Raw genomic sequence first — 24,790 nt, 5'->3', positions numbered from 1 at the left:
AACAGACGCACCTGGCATCGCAGCAGACAATACGTTAAGTGTTTCTCACTCAATACAGTACTGTTATTTCCATAAATAGATAATGCGTGCTTTCGAGGGAAAAACAAGCGCGTTTGCTTTCAAGTGTTGTACAAAAATAATTCGTTATTTGGTGATGCCAGATCTGGAACACAGTTGCAGATTAATGCATACCCTGGTGGTTGAATTTGTTCAGGTTTCAGTTCCATCTCACGGTCACGCAAACTTTTTGCAATAAGTTTTACATAGAAAAGAACGAAGCAAGTTTTAATTGGAATTAACTTCATGTCAATTTGTTTTACACTCGGCAAACAAGCGTTGCGAATCTCAAGAACCTAATCCATCCGAAGCAAATCCGAAGCCTGTACTTCCCATCATTCCCATGGTGGTTGAAGCGCGTCTCAAGGAGCCCGCGTAGACACTAGCGCCAGATTCCCCTCTAGGTATTATTGTAAGAAACTCTATGGTTTCTACAAAGCGGTGCGCGCCTTATGACGGCTTAGTAGCGTTTGCTGTCGGGCTGAAGTTCTTCGACGTGGTTGAAGTTCTTCGACCCTACCCGAGCATTTGTGCCATTAATTCAACTTCAGCCTTGAAGACGGCCGCGCACAACGAAGCGGCAGCGATCGGCGGCCCAGCGCGTTCAGGTTGTCGCCTAATAAAAGCGTGCAGTAGGCTTAAAAAGTAGCGCTGCGCCGCACGCGTGCCCGAGCAGATAGCTGAAGATACTTATTGTGATAAGGTTGTCGGCGATAAGTCATGTCGGCGCGTTCGTCGGTGGCCGCCACCTCGCCTTCGTTCTTTCCCGATGCTTACCCGCAAAGGCGTCGCCGCAATCGCGCGGAAGTCGGAATCGGGGATCGACTGATCTGCGCACTTCTCAAAAAGGCGGAAGACCTTTGGCGGCACATTCTAGCGTCAGGAAGTTGAGCAGCACAGTAAAATTTTATGGCACAAAAAGTTATCGCGGTACGCAGGGTACGCACTAACCGGTAGGCATAGGGTGAACCACTACGGCTTAAGCGGTCAGCGAATTCATTGGGCTCTATGGGACTCGGTCGGGGATTCGTCGCAGCTACGTTTTAACCGTTAGTACGTTTAAAGCGGGTACGTATTAACGAGGTTCGGCACATGTCAGTTTGTTTACAAACAGCGAAACCGTGTATACTGCTCCCACAAACGCCGCAAGGTGGACTTGAACGGCTTATTCCAATACACGTCAGCAGGCTGCAGGATGCCTGTTTAACCCGCAGGCACGTAAAGCACGTTGGTGTCGTACTCCTCGAAGGCATTTGTGGCGGCTTGTGTCTTATGGATGTGTGCCTGGTCCAACACTAGTAAGCGTCGCACGTCGTCGACGTTTGGGCCCCAGACTCTCGACAGCCATTCTTGCATTTTCTCCGATGTCATCTAGCCGTTTTTCGTGGTGGTGAGACGAACATTTGCTACGAATGGGGAAAAAAAGTCAGCGTTGTGATAAAACGAACTAGGCGACAATGTGACCCCTCGCCCCCATCAAAAAAATAAAATTATTCTCACCTGGTATGCGAAGGCTCGCAAAGGCCCTGGCTGGAATTTTTCCACTTTGCTCCTTGAAGATAATGAAAGCCGGGAGCTTGTGGCCGGTGGCGCAAGCAGCTAGGCAAACCGTGAAGCCTCGCCGGGCACATCCAGTGTTCGCAATCCGTATGGTGCTTTCGCCGACCACGTTGTTCGTCCTGTTGGAGGGGTTGTCTATTTGCACCATTGTCTGATCCATGTTGGCCATGTTATATAAGGTGTAGCTGTTGCGCCTTCGCAGAGAGTTCACAGAAGACCGAAAGGCACTTGCTGCCTCCGAAAGTTCCTCGGGCGTCCTCTGACTCTCGTTCGTAGCGCTGCGCATTGCAACGCCGAACTGCTGTTTCCAGCGATTTATGTAATGGCTGGAGGCTACGAAGTTTCCTAACTGCATGCTGTTGTCAATTTTGACGGCCTCTTCGGAAAGAATCCGGTTGCTGATGGCACGTCCTGCACTTCTTTCGCGCTCAAGGTACTCAAAGAGCGCATCGTCCACGTGTTCGCTGAACACTGGTGTGCCGTTACTGAGCTTCCGTCGAAGTTTTGCCTTCCTGTAGTTTAGCTGCAGCAAATTATCGAAATTCTTCTCCCATTCCCGTATCCGCTTCTGGTCGAGCTTGAAATGTCGAGACGTCTGGTGCACGTTCTTTCCATTTTCTCGATGCCATCGAATAACCTCGATTTTCTTTGCCACTGTGTAGGACTACATAGGTATAGCTGACCCCCTCACCGCAAACACAAAGCAACAAATGGCGCGGAGCATGTGCGGAGCAATCGGGGTGCAGTGCAAAGCAGGATTGGATTGGATTGGATTGGATCCATGGCAGCCAGCAAGACCACAAAAAAAGAAACAAAATATTTGTAGAAAAATCCACTGAAACTTTTTTTGTCAACTGGATGTGGCAGGCCACTGTTGCCTGGGCGTGTTTTCGCGGAACGGTGGAAGGGGGGGGAGGGGGCACTTCTACGGGTGGGGACGCTTACTCGGAATTTTACGGTAGTTACCGGGGCTGCCACAGTATGGCACGAAAAGCCCGCGCGCTTGCTCGCGATCACACTGAAAGTAAGCTGCGCTTTCAAAAAAAAAGAGAAAAGAAAGTGCTCAATGTCACCACATATGCGATGACGAATGGGCGTAGCTTCTTGCCCCCCTTGTCATCCCCTCCTGCATAGCTTTCAGTGCGCTCGCTGGTACGAAAAAAAAGCGAAATCTCTTGAAGCTTGGACAAATCCCTGTAACTCCGCTTGTACTCTACGTATTCTATACATTTTTGCGGCAGTCGATTTTTGAGGCACTTAACTTCTTGAATGAAGCCATTTGATGATTACTTGGAAAAGTGTTGCAGGGTCCCTGTAGATCTTTAACACAGAAGCTGAAAAACACGTACGGCGCACCATTGCCGGCAAAATGCGGTCCTCTAAAGCTGCCACGCAGCAGCATTTTCTTGCCGCGAAAGGAATGGGTCCGTGCACCATTTTTCGCGGTAAACCGCACGGTGCTTTCTGAGGAGACCAATCGGAGTGGCTCCCTCGCCCCTTCCGTGACTACGTGCTCGGTATCGTGGGCGGACCCGTCCAGATGCTGAATGATGGAGAGGCTCGTTTAACACTGGTTTGTCTTGGTCATTCTGTCTTTCAGGCATGGGTTTGAACAGAGGTGTAAGAAGAAAATGTGTTAGAACTCGTGCATGCTTGCCTCATTCTCTGTGACAAGTAAGCTTTGTCTCTCCAGCCTGTTAATTAGCGTGACCCCCCAAAAAATGCACCTTGGAGAGAGCGAGGTCAGCCTTTGTACTCCCCTGCAACAGTCCAAAAAGCAGAGGCTCGCGACGATCTGGTGTGGCCGCACCGTCACAGCAGCGCCTTTCCACTGCCAGTGGGCCGCACATGTTCTTCTGCTAATGTGATTGGGCCTTAAAACTTTCTACCGTAAAGTGCCGAGCAAGCGCCCCCACCCGAGCAAGCGCCGCCCTCCCTTTTTTGGGAGGTCTGAAATAAGCGCCAGTGACCGAGCAAGCGCCCCCCCCTCCTCCCCTGCGGCCACTTATTTTTAAAGACGAGCATCACTTGTGTAAAAATAACCCCAAAAATGAGTACACTGAATGCGTATCTAATGTTCTTTATGAAATTCCATTGCGATGTGGCCGGTCGTATATTGGTCAAACTGGTCGCTGCTTCAATGGTTTGACAATGATGAGGGGAAATAAAAACAGTAAATAAATAAAGCATTTCATTAGAAAGATGGATGGGCATTTTTATTTTTAGCGGCTATCCCGCAAGCGCCCCCCCTCCAAATCTGGTCGGATTATCCTTCACCGAGGGGGGGAGGGGTCTTTCTCAGTTACCTTATTGTATAGTTATGTGAAGCCTTTACCACAATGTCTATAGACCCTTCTAAGCCACTGCTGTAAAAATCTGATGGGATTGTCATTATCACAAACTAAATGAATTAATAGCAGTGCTAGCAGACTGGTTCCACCAGTCTAAATGTCGCAGCAACATGCTGTGACATGCTGCCACATTGCATCGCTGCCATTTCTTGAACTTGAGAGATGTGTTGTCAAAAAATATTTTTTCCAATGGAATTTTAGAGGATACGATTGAAAACGATACCTTCTGCAACGCCTTATTCTCCGTCCGCCCCTTTACATCTCACTCTCCCCCTTCCGCAAAGGCACTGAGGCATGCTCCACCATTTAGGGGCTTCACCTTGCACGGGAGCATTGTTCGCTGCTGGTGCTGTTTGTAGCGGTCCTTGGAACCGTAGTGGGAGCCGAGTGGGTTGAGAGACGCGGGCGATGGCTGGCATTGTTGGCATGCCCTTTTCAGGTGCATTAAACGCCGCAAAACGGCACCTCCTCTAGTTCACGGTGTGGCCGCCAGACGTGGCAGTTTGTAAAAAACTCATTAAATTCATTATTTTCCTCTAGTTTCTGCCTGAAATGAAGGTTACGTCTATCGATTTCAGCACCCAATCTCAATTTGGCTGAAAATCTTGGCGGCAGAAATTTTGTTCAGTATCCCTTTAAAGGGACACTAAAGAGAAACAATGAATCGGTTTAGATTGATAAATTGTAATTTGAGAACACTAATATAGTTAAGTTCACCATCATAGGTGTATTAATAAAGGAGAAAGTGAAGTTCAAAGTTTCATTTTCAAATTACGCGCCAAAATCTTCACGCGTGACGTCATGGATTTCAAAGTGCATTTATCGTACTTTGGCGCCATTGGCTCAACAAAATTTCCTCAAACTTGGTATGTTAACTCTATGCCCTCTCAGAGGACAGTGTACTTCATTTTTACTGTTAAGGAACTACGTAGGCCCTAGTGGGCGCCGTCAAAATATGTAGGCGAATGGTGCGGAAACTTCAAGATGGCGTCGCCACCCACATTTTCTTTTTGCTTGATTTCTCGCTTACTAAGCCTCTTCTCGCAGCAAGTGTGGTGTTTTCGTTATCGTGAAAGAGTAGTTTACTAATACGAGAAAAATTTTTTTGCTCTTTAGTGTCCCTTTAAAGACAAAGGACATACACAGGCTGGCATATTGTTAGAATACAGGTCCTTTGGTACTGCCGATGGGGAGACAAAGGCGCTAACGATGTTGGTAAAGCAAAACCACACGGTCGTGCAACACAACAAAGTTGAGGCAATCGATCACATTCTCCCAGAACTTTACCCATGCAGAAAATGGTGGACAGTGTCTGTATTAAATATTTACAGCAGTCCAACATTAATTTCGAACACTTTCGAAAAATGCTAGCCATAGCACGCAACTGAGCAGTATGATTGGGGATTATTTTAAAGGGACACTAAAGGCAAATGTTTAGTCGACATTGATTGTTAAAATAGCATTCCAGAAACCTCGTAGGGCTTGTTTCGGGCTAAGGAAATGCTTATTTTGAATGAAAATCTGTTTAGTGGCCTGCACAGCGTTAGTGCACTTCAAATCACATGCCTGAAAAGGCCTCCTGACGTAGCATTTGCCTTGCCCAACGTTGCCTGCCTTTACTGCCCGGCTGCCGACGTTGTGGTTTCTGCTCTGAAAGGCACATTACATAGGATCACATGGACACGGCATTTTGTTGAAGTTTCGGTTAGAGCGACTTTCATGAGTATGCAAGGCACACGCAGCAGCACGTGATAACGAAACTACCACTGAGATGTGACTGTGTGAGTGGAGCACAGCCCTGCGAAAACGGAACTTTTGCACAACCCACGTCGTTCGCCACTGTGATGTCAAGTTTTTTTCCATGAATCAAACAGAAACGCACAAGCAGCATTTTTGTTACGTCTTGCGATGCTCTGTATGTTCTTTTTTTTTTTTATCATAAGTAGCTTGAATACTGGTGATAATTTGTACTCTGGACTCTTGACGTCATTGGGCTCGTTCCAAAACATTCCACTGGTGGTGCATGTAGTGTCCTACATTTACCTTAATTTCTCCATTACTAGAGCACCGCTATTGATAATATTGACATTTTAGACGTTTTCAAACATTGACATTTCACTCGGACATACATTGTTATTTGCCTTTAGTGTCCCTTTAATGCCCAGTACGCGGCATCATTAAAAAAAAGACTGCATGAAGTGCAATACTTGAAATGGCAGGCCACAGAAAAGATCAAATTAGGATGCCTCATTCGGAAAATATACAATCAAGCCGTAGGGCTACTGATTAGCTCCAGCGCAGACAAGTTGCTACACTTAGACCTGCACAACATGATAGGCGAGTTCTGTGAAGCTGAACGTATGGCACAATATGAACGCCTAAGACGAGAGCAGGCAGACCTATCCTAGTGAGACTAGGCATAGGTTACCACACACAGCGTATTGTGAAGGCAGACATCCCAAGAGAGAGGAGGGAAAGAATGGTAATACAGTTGAAACTCGATTTAACCAAGTGATGAGTGTGCTCAAATTATTTTGTTAAATCGAGGAGTTCCTAAAATCGAGAGAAATTCCCGGTCCTTCGAAATCTAAAATTATAGCGTAGCAACACCTAAAGGCACCGCACATTTTGTTCGCCACTAACACATGGCTGCACACGTGAGAAGTCCACGAGTACAGCCATAACATGGAGTCTCCCATGTCCATGCGATACAGGCGAAGTAGACGGTCACGTGAAGCTTTGACAAGCTACCAATGTGCAAAGATGGGAAGAACGTATGCAGTGGTTGTAAGCAGGCAGAGCAAGAAAGTTGCAAGGAGACGATCAGTGCAGTCTGTCGAATAAGCCATTAAATATCGGAAGCAACCCCCGTGTTCCTGTTGGAGCATTTACAGGGGCAACAAACTACCCTAGCACTATTCGGTACGTGAAAGCGCTACTGACTGTCAAGCCTGTTGTTCCGTGCTTAAAGGGGCACTAAAGGCAAATATTAAGTCAACGTTGATTGTTGAAATAACGGCCCAGAAACCTCGTAGTGCTACTTTTGTGCCAAGGAAGTGCTTATTTTGAAATAAAATCACGTTTTAGTGGTCCGCATCGCGTTAGCGCACTGCAAATCACCCGCCTGAAAGTGGTGTTTCTCACGTCACGTGCACAACATTGCCCGCCTTTACTGCGCGGCGGCGTGCGCCTTTCGGGCATCCAGCCACATCACATGCATGCGGCATTTTGTCGAACTTTCTGTCAGAGCGGCTTTCACGAGTGCGCAAAACACGCGCGGCAGTACGCAATACCGAAACTACCACTGAGACGCGACCGCGTGAGCGAAGCAGGGCGCCGGGCGAAGCGCACTTCGGTGAAAACGGAACCTTTGAACCACGCGCGCCATTCCCCATGGCAATGCCACAGAGGTTCTTTTTTTCCATGAATCAAACGGAAACGAACAAACAGCATTTTATTACGTCTCTTGATGCACGGAAGGTTCTTTTTTTATTGCTGCTAGTTTGATTACGAGTGATTAATTGTAGTCTAACTCTCTCACGTCATTGGGATCATTTCCAAAATGTGCCGCTCGTGGCGCTCATCGTGTGATACATTTAGCTTAATTTCTCAGTAAGTAGGGCACTGCTGTTGATAATATTGCGTTTTAGACGTTGTCATACATTCAGCTTTCACTCTGGAATAAATTATTTGCCTTTAGTGTTCCTTTAAGCTCGGCATGCAGCCTCGTCAAAATAAAACTGGGGTTATGACCAGGGCAACAAGATGTTTTAACGCGATATCATTACAGTGCACGCCCGAATAAAAACCCAGGAGATTGCAAAAGAAAGGTGCTACATAAGAAAGATACCCGCTCACGCGGAGGGCGGCAATAACAGGTCAGTACACGTCACGGCTCAAGGGTTTACCAACTGAACCGCAGTCGCAAGTCCCGTTCCAGTACCCTCCGGACGTGACAGCAAGGTAGACAAGTGGGAGTGGGAGGACGGAATGATAGGATACATCACAAAATGTTATACACCTGCTACCTCACCCAGCATTGACAAAAAGCAGTCTGTCAAATGGCGGCGGTGACAAACTAGGATGTACCTGAATCCTGTGCTCTAGCATGTCATATATCCGGATATATATCAAACAGGCAAATGCAAAAAATGTGAATCTAGAGCCACTTTGAATGATATGTGATGGAAATGCTCAGAGATAAGTGACGATGACGTGTCCTCTAGCGACAGCCTTCGTGCACGCTGGGAGGCCGCAATGCTCAGCCCCGCCCTCGAGCATCAACTCTGGGCCGTCAAAAGGGCCGTGGAAGCCACCAGGACCCAAGAATTCCTGCCCATCACCTAGGCGTCGTCTTTGACCCACCCCGCCAACTCGCAGGACGCAGCTAGGCTTACTAGCTGATACCCACGGGTCGATCCGGTTGCGAGTGAGCCTGAGCGAGTCGGCTCGTGAATGAGTTTGGCAACCTATAACAGTCTACGGCCTTTGTAACTTGCACCTATACTGCAGGAAAAGGATGCCAAGCATTGTTTTTTGTCCCTTGATGACACTTACTTTTGTGCAGATAACAACGTGCCCACATCTAATGGCCCTCCAAGTGGGAGCACCGAGAGGTCTACGGGATCTTCAGCAGAAGCCTCTGGCTCTACTGTCACTGTGAGTGCTCTTTGAGATTCACTTTTGCGGTAGATTAGGATTTAAAAGTGGGAGGTTTTGTAAAAGCTCCATCCATGCACTCGGCAGTGCTCTCTGAAGGCGGGGTCCGTCTGGAGTGCGCGCCCATTGGGGCATGCTTGTGTGCATCCACCTTTGAGGAGGAAGTTGCATCAGACTGTGGAGTTTATGGTGTTAGAATACTGCCACATGGTCACAGGGGAGGCAGTTGACAAGGAAACACAGTTTGGCTTATTTCTTGAAAAAAAATGAGTGGGCTGTGGGCCTACTGCCTACAACACTCCTTTAACTGAAATTGTCTGGGATGGTGCTGTGAAGCAGTAGTGATAAGAGGCCACTTGTGTGGAAAAGACAGCAGTTTTAAGCTATAACAGGCTTTTATATTCTGGCCAACTGCCTTTGTATCCACTTGTAAATATATGTGCAGTATATAGTGTCTCATTGATGTCTAAGTAACAACATCAAGGACTTGATGCACATCTGTGTATGAGGCACCTGTGAAAATGGGCTGAATATCATTGCACTGCATGGAGCATGGAACTTAAGTGTTGATAAAAAAACGGCAAAAAACCACTTGCCCTCTCTTCTGCAATGTCATCAGCTAGTGCAGAAAGGCGTCTCTCATAATCATATCGTGGTTTTGGGACGTAAAACCCCAACAATTATTATATAGCTAGTGCTGAAAGTGGGAGGAATGGGTCCTGGAAGCCAAGAAATCGCTTTCAAGAATTCAACCATTACCCATTTCCTTAAAGGGACCGACAACTGATTCTTCCCGACCAATTTTTTTATGGCGCGCCAGAAAGCTCATCCTTCGCAGTGTTTGTAGCTGCAGTAGTTAATCCCAAAAGCACGTAGTTATTTTACAAGCAGTATTTTTCGACCTGAAAGCCTCTAAACATGGACGGAGCTTTCCTCCAGCAACGCTGAGAATTGATAGCGATGCTGCCAGCCCTTCTCGCGATTTGTGAAAGCTATCATTCTGCTTTCACAGGAGTTCCTGTAACTATGCTTAACCACCTTTATTTAGAGCTTTTCATCTATTTTTGAAAATAACAAGCCGTTACAATGAGATAATGTGGCATTATACACCTTCCCTGTATCTGTACCGCATTGTGCGCATGTGTCCAAGGTTGCCTGCGCCTGTGTCATGCGTGGCTTGTCCCGGCGTCGTTACTGTCTCGATGCACGAGCCAAGCCAAGTCATCGAAAACGTCACTAGGCATATGCGAGGCCGCGCCGAGTAGCAGCACACGTCATTTCTGAGACAAAGTGTAGGTAAAAGATAACTTGCCGCCGGCAGGGACCGAACCTGCGACCTTCGAATAACGCGTCTGATGCTCTACCACTGAGCTACGGCGGCGGTCATCTCCCCGTCCACTTTATAGGGTATATATGTGGATTGAAACTTAGGAGTGTCAGCCAGTGTGGCAAGTTATCTTTTCGTCCACTTTACTTTCTTCACATTTATATTCTAATTACTACAAATAACACCCCCTATACTTTCCTTGGCATTGCTGTCTGTTAGTTCTCATTACTACTGTGTGTAACAAAGAAAAACGAGCCCTTAAAACTAACCTTTCCTTCATTTATAGCGAGGGTCTCGTTCCGGCAGACATGATGCCTTCAGGTAGTATGCGAGGGATTATTGGTCAGCTGCCTGCTCGTAAATAGATCACGTGCTACGTGACGCCAAAAAGGCAGAAAAAAGTGTTCCACACTCGCCGCCATGGCTGCGACTGGCACTGGCTGACACTCCTATGTTTCAATCCACATATATACCCTATAAAGTGGATGGGGAGATGACTGCCGCCGTAGCTCAGTGGTAGAGCATTGGATGTGTTATTCGAAGGTCGCAGGTTCGGTCCCTGCCGGCGGCAAGTTATCTTTTCGTCCACTTTACTTTCTTCACATTTATATTCTAATTACAGTTGAACCCCTTTATAAGAGGCACGCATGGGGGAGAAATTCTTGCCTGTTATATGAGGTGTCTCTTATAAGCAGTGTACTAAGTTATGCATTTTCCTATCAACCCTTACTTTCATGTAGCACACTGGTGTCTCTTATACCCCACGTGTCTCTTATATCAGTGTCTCTTATAAAGGGGTTCAACTGTACTACTAATAACACCCCCTATACTTTCCTTGGCATTGCTGTCTGTTAGTTCTCATTAATACTGTGTGTAACAAAGATAAACGAGCCCATAAAAGTAACCATTCCTTCCAGAAAATGAGAGTCTCGGGTTTGAGTGTGTCTATTACCGGCAACCGCACCAGAGGCGCGTCAAAACTCGTGCAGCTTGATCTTGGGGCCGCCAAAGTCACAACCATGGACCAAGAACTAGTCCGCTGAATAAACAGCGCGTGCATCCCGATCCATGACTCCATGATCAGTGCCGACGCATGTTCCGTTGTGCAAGTCGGCTCGACGTAAAATGCATCCTCCGCAGAAGCTCGTGATGTCTAGGCCAATTGGTAGCGTGAAAGTGAGGCGGCGATTCATCGGCGGACGTTGTCTGGGTCAGAAACGCTGCTGATAGCTCGTTTCAGGAGTTGCACGGCACATAAATGAAGCAATGCTAAGTAATAACAACTACACGCGTGCCGCTAGAATGTCTGTCACTTCTGTTTCTGGACATCGCAGAATGAAACTAGGGAAAACTAGAGCAATGTCGAATTTTCCGTGCTTCACATTCATGGAAGGGCACGTTAAGAGTGGGAATGCATTGTCAGTTTTCATCAAATATACTTCATTCATGAATCTTCATCCAGAGGACCTTTTTCGTAATTTTCTTCCACCAGCACATCCTGGTTGATAATCGCTTTTGCAGTAATGAAAGGCCCTGCCCTTCTGAGCTCGTGAGTGTTAGGACCCCAATTCAAATATTTTGTTTGTTCTTTTTCTCAAATGTCATCTCATTAATAAAAGAATACCTCCTGGTCGGAGCAGCTGCAAATCTGTTTTAATTTGTGCAGGGGGCTGTCAGTAGCGGGCCCGTCGCTGACGGCCCTGGCGTCGGAAGGCCCTCTGTGAAGCGGCTACTCTGTTAGACATCCGCCCCTAGCTTTCCAGGGTCAGTAACTGATGGTTAAAAAAAATTAGTTTCCTTAAATGCGAAGCAGTGAATGTGATCGCAACAAATTGTATTGTTATACATAGTAAGGCTAGCAGGTAACTCTCTTGAATCTGATCTCGCGTAACTCAACAGAACGCAGATTTAAGAGAATACGGCCGCTTCGGAGGCCAAAGTGGTTGTCGTGCTTTCAGTTCTCTATACGTGAAGTAAGCGTTGCAAGCACAGCAAGTTTACCTGTCGAGATAGCATGCACGGCAGCGACCGCGCCCTTTGAGCGACGCAGCAACCCCTCCTACCTCCACTCCAGTCATTCCATGCCCCTTACGAAAGACGGGCGGGGCGTTTCCTCTCTGCTTGATGAGCAGTCGACGGCAGGCCTCATGCGTAGGGTGATGTTATCGCATGCGCCCTTCGTGCGACGGAGGCGGCCGGCTCGTTCCATCTCCGCTTCAGCCGCGTTCATCGCCAGCTTTTACTCGCATGTAGAACATACGATGCACGGAGAGATGTTATCATGTGCGGGGTGATGTTATCAGTTTGAACTTTATACTGAAAATGACGGCAACGGCGACTCCAATAACCCGTCGAGAGTGTGCATATAAATGCTTTCGCAATAAAAAGAAAAATTAATTATGGCACCTTCGCACTAGTGGTGCCAAGCCTGAAGCAAGAGTTGAGCTGGGTGGCCATCCTTGTTTATTTTTATTTTCTTTCTTTCTTTTATTTCTTCCTCTCTGTTTCTTGTATCTCTCTTTGTATCGGTTTCTTTCTATTTTTTTTCTTTCGCACACTTTCTATCTTTCTTTTCTTACCTTTCCCTCTCTATCTATTTATTGCTTCTTTCTTTCATTCAGTCTTGCTCTTTGTTTTTTTATCTCTTTTTCGTGTCTTGTCGTTTTCTTCTCTCTTTGTCTTTTTCGGCCTTTTTATCTTTTTATGTCTTTATTTTCTTTATTTATCTCTGTTTTTTTCTCTTTCTTTCTATTGCTATCTTTCTTTCTCTTTTTTTCCCTCTCTTTCTTTCTGTCTCTCTCTTTTCACGTGTTTCACGTGCTCCACTTCACCGAGTAGTTTTCATTTAATGCTCGTACCTGTTGTACTCGGTAGTGGGGCTTGACCCAATTCCTGTGGCGAATACCCACCTGTGGAGTTTTGCACGACGGAGCACAAGTTGCTGATAGCTTCAACAGCTTCACTGCTAAAAAATTAGGAGTCATTCCACTCTGTAAGCTGGACGACCAGCGAAGCTTTTACCGCCCGGCACAGATATGACATGGTGGACGCCAGTTTGGTATGCAAGGCCAGGTTTTTAACGGCCGGGCTTTTAATGCTCAATACGCATTATTTTTTGCACTTCTCTCTCGAGGGCGCTAGGGAATGTCCTAACCGTATACAGCTTGGCTGTAAAAGGAAAACGAAGTTTGCCATATCATGTAGTCCCCCATTGAATGCACTTTCGGACACTTTCGCGGATGCTCGGCTTAAAGCAGTTCTCCATCTTCCAGGCAACACAGCGCACGCGCAAGCGATAGTCTGGAAGCATTGCGAGGATGCTCTTGCTACAGCACAGACAGGGCCTCAGAAAGAGCGAAGGGAGTGTCGAAAGACGCCGTTGGCTTTCTGAGCCCAGCTAAGTGATGTCGTGTTGCGCCCAGCAATGCAATCGACCGAGGAGAAAAATAAACATGCCTTTGCCTTTGAGTCACTTTAGGGAAATACATTGGTGATTGTGTGAATCTTTAGCATTGAGGCACTGTTGTATGTCGCGGCGTTTGTCTACCACTTCTGCTGATAATTACGTAGATGTATTTAGAGTGTTATTTCATAAAGTACAGCTTTCAATATCCAGTATCTTGTTTATTTGCTAGTTAAAAAAAAAAATCGCTGAATAGGTCATTCGAAAGCACTTAAGTGCATGAGGCCCTTATCTTTGCATTATCGAGTGAAATATGGAGTGCTCCTAAGATGATTTTCTCCATGAGATTTGCAATGAATCGAAATATTCCTAGCTCTTCATAAGAGCCCTATAATAATTATTCAGGTGCTTGAATATAAATGCAACATGCTTCTCCAGTGTACTCCAGGATGTGAAATTAGCTGCTCCAGCATGCTCCAAGATGCAAAATTGGCTGCTCCAAAGTGCTCCAAGACGGAACTTTTTGCTGCTCCAAAGTGCTCCAAAATGAAAATTTTGCTGTTCCAAAAATTGCTCCAAATCAGAAGTCCTCGGTAGCATCACTGTAAATGTCAACTCGGTAGACACCCTGCATAGATTTTCCCCTGCATTGGCGTATTCGAGAATAGTTTGATATGACGAATAATTGGATTTACCCGAGTTCGATATAGTCGGGTTCGACTCTAGTAACTTTTGTCACTTTAAGAATCTCCAGAGTTGCCTATTGTCAAAATGACAAAGGATTCAGTTGATAGGAGGCCACATTAACTAATGCAATTGACTGAATGTTTCATGTTGTTTAAAGCCTTGAAGCAACAAAGCAGCTACGAGCGGTGCTGTAATGGAGGGCTGCAATATAAATTAGGCTTCTTGGTGTTTTGTTAATTTCAACTCGGCCTATAATCATATCTTTGCATCTGGCCTTTATCCTAATGCAGCAGCTTTGTTTAGGAATCGTACAGCGTAACGAGCTAATGGCAGCAGAATGCCATCGGCTCAGCATCTTTTGTCCCCCCTAACTTGTTGCTTGTTAACACCTTACACAGAGCATTTAGCCATTATGCAGTGATGTACTTGGGCTCCTTCCCCAGAGCACCATGAAGTAATCACAGCTGAGATAGAAGCCGCACTCGCTATGCTGGAGGCACAGCGTCTACTGCATCACTGAACACGGCTCGTTGCAGCAAGAACCGGTTTCCGCACCCATTTGCAGGGCGCCAGTGTGGCTACACTGCCTGCTGAATCAAGTGCTTCAGCAGTCAGTGCTTCAGCAGGCTCAATGTCGGCAGACACAGCTAGCATCACTGCTTCTACCAGTGGCAGCAATGTTGCGCTGTCCGTGGATGTGGGCACTGGGTCCTCTGCTGAGCTGACTGTTGGGAATGGAGCTGAACTGATGCCAGTCCCGGTGGATGATGACTCAAGCAGCACTTCAGAGTCCAAGACTGACGACATGCCAGTGGATCCGCTGCACCCGTCCCCTGGAAAGGCCAAGAAGAAGGGAAAGCGATGCTCTTGGTGCAACAAAAAAACTGGACTGGCATCCACCTATGTCTGCAGGTGAGCTGTAGTAGGGCATGCGATTTGAACCTTCGGGTCTTTGTAGAGCAAGGATTGATGGTGAAAAATATCTGCCCATTGTGGCACTTCAAGCATTTTCTGTGCAGCTCATTCACAAGATACGTACCTCTTGCAGAGCTTTTGTGTTTTCATGTTGAACAGTGTGATGACCTGAGGCATTGCCTTTCAAGTAATATTGATGGAGAGGCGCACGCTCACTAGTGAGTCCGCGCCTCCACATCAGCCGTTGCAGGTGCTAATTGAACATCGCTGCTCTTGGGTCGATGCATTGCGAGCCATTGATGAAGGGCATTGTTGCTTTTGTTATTGTGCAGATGTGGAAGCACTTTCTGTGCTGCTCACCGTTATGCTGAGGCACATGGATGCTCTCACGACTACAAGGCAGAGGGGCGTTACATTCTGCAGCGTAACAACCCTGTGGTCAAGGCAGCCAAGTTGCCCAAGATCTAGTTCCCTTAATGGGCAGCAAATGGACATCCACAACAATGCCTGCTCCGAAGAATCAGCGGGGCTGTGTGCAAACCTTTTCTTCCCGAGCCATGCAAGTTTTTTTTTTTTTTTTTCATCAGCACAGACATGCCACTACTTTTGATTCTTTATGCAAGCCCATGGTTTCCTGGCTGGAAGACTGATTTGCTAGCAGAAGAGCTGTTAGTGCACAAGTCGCCACCAGACAGCTGCACACTTGCAGTTTACTTGTCAGCATAAGGCTTCTTTGCCTCAAAATAAGTATTGACTGGTGGACCGGTGATGCACCTCAACCCTTAGGACTTAGTGGGCAATCGTGACCATGCAACTTTTCCTTCTTCTCATTTTCCTTTTCTTTGTGTGGCTTTGAATTCTCAAAGCAGTCCTTGCAGTGGCTGAAGGCACTTATGGGGGCACCATGTTGGTGCATTGTATTGTATTCTTGCTCTTTAGCTTTTTTTTTTCTTTCAACCGATTCGGACTGGGAATTCTTCTGGATGCCAAGGCAGGCTGCTTCTCTTTCCATCTGGTCTGATATCTCCAACATTTTTTTTACTAGGACTGATGTTTTTTGAAATTCTATCTGAATAAATTGTAGTTTGTCTGGAACATGAAGTCTGTGTGACGTTCCTTACCTGCCACGGGGGTCTAGTGGTCATGGCACTCGACTGCCGACCCGAAGGTCACGGGATCAAATCCCGACCGTGGCGGCCGCATTTTTGATGGAGGCGAAAATGCTTGAGGCTCGTGTACTTAGGTGCACATTAGAGAACCCCAGGTGGTTGAAATTTCCGCAGCCCTCCACTACAGCGTCCCTCATAATTGTATCATGGTTTTGGGATGTTAAACCCCAACAATTATTAATGATTATGTGTGACGTTCCTTTTGCATACTGTTCATGCTGTGTGGCCTTCAGGCTTCATTTCTTAATCCCTGCAAGGAGGAGGCAAAAATACCCGAGAAATGTTTTTATTTTTCAAAGGTGTGAAATGTTCTTATAAAAATATTAAAAAAAAAATGTTAAGGGCACTTTGCTGAATCTTTTTCAGCAGTACATTTATCTTGGCTTGTTGCTTGTGTGTGACACCATAAAATAGCAGAGTGGTCACGTTTCGTGTGCGCCGAGCACAGTTTCAATATTGCTTGATGCTGAACATCTCTAATTACGTGCAACTTTTGCGATTTTTAAAAAAAAGGGTGTGCCATAAATTTTCATGCTCTACAACCTTTTAATAGAAACTACACTCAAGTCAATAATTAAGTTGAAGAGCTGGCGCCACCTTACAATGGGCCGTTGTGGCTTGCTTGTGATAGTACAGCGCCGACCGGGCTCGCGTTTTAACCAGTTCAATTAGTATCATCATCATCATCATCAGCCTGTCTACGCCCACTGCAGAGCAAAGGCCTCTCCCATGTTCCGCCAATCAACCCGGTCCTGTGCTTTCTGCTGCCATGTTATACCTACAAACTTCTTAATCACATCTACCCACCTAATTTTCTGTCTCCCCTTCACGCGTTTGCAATCTCTTGGAATCCAGTCAGTTACCCTTAATGACCACCGGTTATCCTGCCGACGTGCTACGTGCCCGGCCCATATCCATATCTTCTTCTTGATTTCAACTATGATATCCTTAACCCCTGTTTGTTCCCTGACCCACTCTGCTCTCTTTCCTGTCTCTTAAGGTTACACCTGTCATTTTCCTTTCCATCGCTCGCTGCGTCGTCCTCAATTTAAGTTGAACCCTCCTTGTAAGTCTCCAGGTTTCTGCTCCGTAGGTAAGTACCGGTAAGATGCAGCTGTTATATACCTTCCTCTTGAGAGATAGTGGTAGACTACCATTCATGATTTGATAATGCTTGACGAATGAGCCCCATCCCATCCTTATTGTTCTAGTTATTTCACTCTCATGGTTCGGCTCCGCGGTTACTACCTGTCCTAAGCAGACGTACTCCATTGCAACTTCCAGTGTCTCGCCACCTATCGCAAAGCGCTGTTCTCTGCCAAGATTGTTCCACATTACTTTAGTTTTATGCATATTAATTTTCAGACCTACTCTTCTACTTTCCGTATCCAGTTCAGTAATCATGAGCTGTAATTCGTCTCCCGCATTACTCATCAATGCAATGCCATCAGCGAATCGCAGGTTACTGAGATACTCTCCATTAACTCTTATCCCTAATTCTTCCCAATCTAGGGCCCTGAAAAGCTCTTGTAAACACGCGGTGAATAGCATTGGAGAGATCGTGTCTCCCTGCCGTACGCCCTTCTTTATTCGGATTCTGTCGCTTTCTTTATGGAGGACTATAGCGGCTGTGGATCCGCTGTAGATTTCTTCCATTATGTTTATATAGGCTTCGTCGATGCCCTGATTCCGCTGTGCCTGCATGACTGCTGATGTCTCCACCGAATCAAATGCCTTCTCGTAATCTATGAAGGCTATGTATAGGGGTTGGTTGTATTCTGTGCATTTCTCTATCACCTGATTGATAGTATGAATATGGTCTATTGTCGAGAAGCCTGTACAAAATCCTGCCTGGTCCCTTGGTTGATTGAACTCTAATGTCGTATTAATTGTGTTAGCAATTACTTTTGTAAATAGCTTAGACAATGTACAGTAAGCTGATGGGCCTGTAATTTTTCAGGTCCTTGACGTCCCCTTTCTTATGGATCAAGATGATGTTGACATTATTCCAAGATTCTGGTATCCTCCCTGTCGAGAGACACTTCGTATACAGGGTGGCCAGTTTTTCTAACATAATCTCTCCACCGTCTTTCAACAGGTCTGATGTTACCTGATCGTCACCAGCGGATTTGCCTCTTTGCATTCCCTTTAGGGCTTTCTTTACTTCTTCTGTCAATACTGGTGGGATGTCAGATTCATCTGGGCTATTACTGCTTCTTACGTTATCATCCTGACTGTCTCGGCTGCTGTACAGATCTCTCTAGAACTCTTCCGCTACCTCAACTATTCTATCCATATTGGTTGTGACCTTGCCTTCCTCGTCCCTTAATGCATACATCTGATTTTTGCCTATGCACAGTTTCGTCTTCGTAGCTTTGAGGCTTCTTCCATTCTTTAGAGCATGCTCAATTCTCTCCATATTATACTTTCTTATGTCGGCTACTTTACGCCTATTGATTAACTTCGAAAGCTCTGCCAGCTCTATTGTGTCTGTTGCATTTGAGGCTTTCATGGCTTGACGTTTCTGAATGAGGTTTTTCGTCTCTTGGGATAGCTTACCAGTGTCCTGTCTAACGACTGTACCCCTGACTTCCACTGCACACTCCTTAATGATACTAGTCAGATTATCATTCATTGCGTCAACGCTAAGGTCGGTTTCCTCGGTTAAAGCCGCGTACCTATTCTGAAGTGAAACTCTGAATTCCTGTACTTTCCCTCTCAGAGCTAGTTCATTAATGGGCTTCTTGCGTATCAGTTTCTGCCGTTCCTTCCTCAAGTCTAGTTGAATTCTAGATCTTACCATTCTATGGTCACTGCATCGAATCTTGTTAACTACTTCTACACCCTGTACAATGCCCGGGTGGACACACATAATGAAGTCTATTTCATTTTTAGTTTCGCCATTAGGACTCCTCCACGTCCACTTACGAGTACTAGCCCGTTTTCTGTAGAAGGTATCCAAGATCCGTAAATTATTGCGTTCTGCGAAGTCTAACTAGTAACTCTCCTCTGGCATTTCTAGAGCCAATGCCATATTCCTCAACTGCATGATCTCCAGCCTGCTTCTTGCCTACCTTTGCATTAAAGTCGCCCATCAGTACAGTATACTGTGTCTTTACCTTACTCATTGCCGATTCTACGTCTTCGTAGAAGCGTTCAACCAGTTGATAATCATGGCTGGATGTAGGCGCCTAGGCGTGTACCACCTCTTATTGTACCTCTTATTAAACTTAATTACGGTCGCCGTAATTATACGTCGCCGTAAACCCTTTGCTGCCCTTCTGGGGAGGCGGAGGAACTTGCCGGATCTCCAGTTCTCCCGGCCTGGCCCAACCCTGACCCCCACGCGAGTGTAACTGACCGCTGGAACTTTGCTGCATCAACGAGTGCAACGATCCATCTGCTACAGTGGTGTATTATTGGCTGGTGTCTTGTGTATGATTGGGATGCGCAGGGGGGGGGGGGGTCGGGGGCAGCCCCCCTAGTCATCTCTAAGAGCGGGGGGGGGGGGGGAGTGTGCCTCATACTTTGACTTAATAGGAACCCTGCACATGCCTATGGGCTACAATCAAGGAGAAGGAACCAGTCTGAGGTGTTATAACGATGCTTTTGTAATATTTTTCTAACTGTGCTTTAAAAATTCGAAGTACAGAGCGCAGTGAACCTTTGGTGCATACCCATCAGGGGGATTGGCCAAGAACCGGGTAGTTTTTTAAAAGAAAACTTTATCATTCCTCCAATAAGTCATTTGAATTAAACGAAATTTGAGACAATGAAATTGAGAGATGAACATAGATTAGAATATAAATTGTGAAACCAAGGAATTGCAACCAAAATAATTTTGGTATAATGAAAAATAAGGAGTAAAGACTGATTCTATAGCCTACATCGCTTTCAACCTTTAAGACACTCCTGTGAGTCATTAATTTTTCTATCGCTATATCCAAGGGTCGAGGTCCCCAAAGAAAGTAAATTTAATGCACTTCAGTCCAATCCAAGCAAGTGGAAGATTGCATCTGAAGTCATTTTAAAAACGACTGGATATATTTTTTTTTTTGAAAAAACGAGAAAATGATGTATTGTGTACTGGTCTTCAAGACAGGAACAGTTGCTTAGGGGAAGATGCCAGATCAGCTGTGACGTCGAAAGTACCCATTTCTGAGGTGAATAAAATCAAGGCGAATGCTATTTGATTTATCAGTGGTAATCAATTTAGGGAAGAACACCATTTGGTCAAAGTTTCCGGAGCCCTCTACTACGGCGTCCCTCATAATCATATGGTTTTGGACGCAATACCTCAACAATTACGAGTATTTAATTAACGTCCCAAATCCACGATATGATTATGAGGGACGCTGTGTGGAGGGCTCCGGAAATTTTGGCCACCTGGTGTTCTTTAGCGTGCGCCTAAATCTAAGCCCACGGGCCTTTATACATGGCTTGCACATACGTCACTGCTCTGAGCGAGTCGGCCATATTGGTGAACAGCGGTTAGACCTTGTTCAACGCTGACGAGATTCTCCTTCCACTATGGTTATATACGCAGTTGTTCCCCAGTGTAGAGTAGCCAACCGGAAGTGTTCCTGGTTAACCTCCCTGCCTTCTCCTTTTCTGTTTCCCTTCCTTCCTGTAAGCTGCTATAATAGTAGCGACAGCTGCGTAAGAAAGAAGCAGACCACTATAGTATGCGCTTTTTTTCCAATACCAAAGGTTATTGAAGGCCAGTGCGAGGGTACGTAAATGCTCGGCGCCAACCGTCGGAGGACCTAGCTGGCACACACAAGGCGTGCAAATTTGGACGAAGAAAACGCCAACGTTCGTGTGTGTGGAGCGCACTTCGTAGTAGGCAAGCGGAAAAATCATCCGTGTCATAGGAACACGAAAGTGAAACGGGTCTTCACGGACGTGGTTGAGCGTTTGTTCGGCACAAGGGCGAAGGAATAAATGCTATAGCAACAAATTGTATGTCCCGCGAAGAACGGCAAGCAGCTCGCAGCGCTCTGCTCGAGCAGGATAGACGCACGGAAAGAACGTACACAGGATGAGCGCGAACTAACAACTGTCACAGCCCGACAGTTAAATCGCACTGCTCAAACACAAAGGACGACGCACGAAACGAACGCACGAGATGAGCGCGAACTGTCACAGTTGTAACTTATTTGTGTGCGAGCAGCGCTCTCCTTTCGAAAAAGCGGCCGCTGCAGTGAGGGAAGTGACCTTCGTGCTCTCTATAACCAACGCAAATTTGCGGCGAGAGCACAAGGCGTACAAACCAGCCCCATCACGAGATAAGCGCACGAGCGACCACGCCCTGTGGAGGCGCGCGCGCATCGCAACGCGCGGGGCGACGGCCTTTAAAGCGCGGCCTTCACGCCCTTCGCGCCATCTCGCTAGTGACAAGAGCACGCCGAGTGCCGCCGATCCCCGAGTACCACCAACGGTAAATGGTATATATAAATAGCTCCCCGTTAGTATGCTGAAGAACGTGCCGTCTGTGGCCGCGAGTCGGTTTGCGCCGTGCTCTGCGGAACGGGCGGTCGTATGTTCGACTCCCGGCGAGGAAACTTTTTTTTGGCCATCTGGGGGGGGGGGGGGGGGTTGGTGTATATTTTACAACGTCATATCCGTGACCGAAACACGTCAGTGGAGCCGTGGTGGCCCCGTCATGAAACTTTCGTGTTAAAAGAGAGGAGATATGAAGACACTAATTAACACGGATGATCTTGTGTTCGTAGGAAAGCCGTATCTACGACTCGGCTACAGCTTCAAGCATGCAGGCACTGCGTGACATGAGCGCGCGGAAAACAACGTCACGAAAAGCGGCAAGTGGAGGCCGAATGGCGCCGAGCACAGGCCGTTGCCGCGATGCGTGTTGGTGAAGCTAACTCAGCGCACCAGGCGTGCAGCAAATCTGTTAGCTGCGTTACGTCAGGCCGGAAGCTCACGTGACGAACTTTGAAAAAAGGCGCGTCGCAGCAGAATGTACGGCAAGGGAAAACGGCAAGCCGTTTCAAACAGTGGCGTAGCCAGGGGGTGGCACACCGGGCCCCCCTTTTTTTTGTCATGGCATACAGAGCCCAAAATGACACTCGACCACATCTGCCTGCCCGGCCCCCACTTCAGATCAAGCAGGTACACGACTGAACCGCTTATTCTTTGCGTTTTGCTCTGATCCGTTTCTTTTTTAAGCTCGAAAGAAGTGCAAAGAACTCGCTCGCTTGTCTGCGAGAAGTAGCGCCGCAGTGGCTGCCGCCTGGTTTTGAGCTTTACAGTTGAAGAAAAGGTGGAAATTTCGGTTTTCTTCGGTACAGCTAGAAAGAAACAGATAAGCACTACACACAAAACACAAAGAATAAGTGGTCCATTTCACGGCCCGGCATTTTCTCAATCCTCCATTTCCTTGCGCTTACATCAGTCAATGACCGCTCTCCACACGCGCGGGAGTATGTTATGATCACGCGGGGCTTATGTCGCCGACACGCATTCAAGGCCAGCCTTTTGATGCTTCTTCCGGCGGCTGGCGTTTGGTTTTTCGATACGAAGCAGCTTATGGCGGAGTTCACTCCGGTGGTGGTGTGCGGCGTGACTAGAGTGTACTAGAATATTCTGAGTGGCGCAACCGAAGCCGGCGCACCTTGCAAACCGGCGTCCCCTCTTTTGAAGAAAGTAGCGGCGGCGTCGCATAATCAATCTTAAACACGGCCGGGGACACGACACGCGTAAATGAAGGAACGCGCGCGTCTCCCCTCTTGCTCGGGCGCGCCGAGGAAAGTTGGCATGCTCCGACTCGCATTGCGCCGCGCATCGGTGACCTAAATGCAAAAAAAAAAAAAACAGCGTTTAAATCACTGCTACGCGCCCGGGCGCAAGACTGTGTACGCCCTCATCAGCAGCCGTGCCCTCATGAGCCGCAAGATATCGCTTTTAAATGCAAATGCATTTCTTAGTCGAGCTATGTCAGGCGCCGTGCGTCGTCCGCGATTTCTCCGCTCCCGCCCCCTCTCCCATAGCAACAGCTGCGAGCGCGCGCGCTCCTCGCCCCTAGCAACCGGAGCAGGTGGTGCGGGCGGATCAGCGGAGAGTGAGTGGAGAGGAGGAGCGCGTGAGGGCGCTCGCATCGCGGGAGCTCGGCGGAGCTCCCGCGTGTGTGGGCGACGGTAGGCGCGTGCTTCGGCGCATCTCTCGGCGGGCGCCCCACTCTCCCGTTCGCTCTCTCGCAAGCGTATATAAATGGAGCGGAGCGCGCGCTCTACTCTCTCGACCCGTTCGCCGGCTTTCGCTGACGCGAGATGGCTGACGTGGAAGACAAGGCTGCAAAGCGAAGAGCGCGTGATGCCGAACGCAAGCGCCTGAAGCGAGCTGCCGACGCCGAACTCCGTGCTCGGGAAGCTGCTGTGAAACGCCAACGCCGAGCCGAAGACCACGAAATACGTGTTCGACATGCTGCCAAGCAACGTCAACGACGAGCCGAGAACGCCGAATTGCGTGCTAGCGAAGCGGCTGCGAAACGTCAGCGCCGAGCCGCCGATCCTCAGGTGAAGCGGCGCGAGGCCGAGACCAAACGGCAGCGGCGCCGGGCCGATCCCGCTGCCGCCCGCGCTCTCGATCGCGGCACGCAAGCGGCGGCGCGCATTCGCGTTTCCTCACGATTCCCTTCGGGGAGGTGGGGTGAATTTTTTTAAAGCTCCTAATTAGTGTGTCTCGATGCGCGGAGAAAGCGCGCATCAAGGCGGCCTACTCCCAATGATAAAGAGCGACAACTTGTGTGGGAAAGAAATTTGTGCCGACTTGACAAACCCCTCGGTGCCGATTGCGCTGTGTGTGAATGTCCCTTTTGAGCCTCACTTCATCGAGAGAGACGACGTGCATGTAATTATCAGTTAAATAGCGCAAACTTCAGGGACGAAAGACAGGAGAATGCGACACACACAAGCGGTAACGTCCAACTGAATTTTGTTAAAGAAAACACATGAATATAAAGGGCAATCCCGCGCCTGCGCAGCTTCACATCCACGGAACCACGAACACCCCTAAGTGATAAGATTCATCTATCTAAATGCACACCACCAGTTCCGTAGAAATAAAAGTTAATAAATCACATGGCACTATCTTGCGATACACCAAAAAAACATAGTTCTTTTACTGAAAGAGCAATGGAAGGCACGCTGATACAATGCCTAACATCCTTGGCCATTTCTGCTGCTTTCTCTCGCGTTTTTTGGGTGTAGAACTATGTTTTAGATGCGAAGCAGCTCTTTGACTAGCCTGTGATTCGCTGTCCCTCCGTACGAACGCGCTCCCCTCGCCGCAGGTGTTGGCAGGGTTGCCACTGACTTTCGAGTAAATGTCGCCCAAAAACGAGCAGAAAGTCGCCATTTTTTTAGAAATTTCGCCAAAAAGTCGCCATTCTAGATGTGTGCGGCATATCCTAGTAATAGGAATTTTCACTGATGTATAGCCCCGTAGAATACAGTGCCATTCAAAGCCCTTAAAGTACCTTAAAGGTTGCGCCCGTGACGCCACCGGTGCGCAACGCTGCGTCTTCGGATCCCATCAGGGTTCCAGGCGCTGCGCCGTGCTCCCGACCGGGCTGCAGAAATTAGGCGCCTTTCTCAATGCCAGGCGTATCGCCCCTTCACCATGGGAGTGCTTGGTGCACCTG

At 47.5% G+C, this 24,790-nt stretch overlaps 1 protein-coding gene and 1 non-coding gene across 8 annotated transcripts in view; both read left to right on the top strand.

The window, feature by feature from the left end:
* LOC119390037 (AN1-type zinc finger protein 4) overlaps nt 1-16,060 on the top strand; it is a 160,680-nt gene extending 144,620 nt beyond the window's left edge. For all 7 annotated transcript variants that reach the window (XM_049413871.1, XM_049413865.1, XM_049413861.1 and 4 more), the window contains 3 exons: nt 8,536-8,627; nt 14,610-14,956; nt 15,292-16,060. In XM_049413871.1, coding sequence (XP_049269828.1) covers nt 8,536-8,627; nt 14,610-14,956; nt 15,292-15,427 — 575 coding nt within the window. In that variant the 3' untranslated portion in view covers nt 15,428-16,060. The remainder of the gene's footprint in view (nt 1-8,535; nt 8,628-14,609; nt 14,957-15,291) is intronic.
* Trnat-ugu (transfer RNA threonine (anticodon UGU)) lies at nt 10,454-10,525 on the top strand. Its single transcript has one exon. It is a non-coding gene; the product is annotated as a tRNA-Thr (tRNA).
* Nucleotides 16,061-24,790: the final 8,730 nt, after the last annotated feature.

The sequence above is a fragment of the Rhipicephalus sanguineus genome, chromosome 1 (assembly GCF_013339695.2).
Source record: "Rhipicephalus sanguineus isolate Rsan-2018 chromosome 1, BIME_Rsan_1.4, whole genome shotgun sequence".
Taxonomy (NCBI): Eukaryota; Metazoa; Arthropoda; class Arachnida; order Ixodida; family Ixodidae; genus Rhipicephalus; species Rhipicephalus sanguineus.
The sequence above is the reverse complement of the archived record's forward strand: the minus strand, read 5'-3'. Positions and strand labels throughout refer to the sequence as shown.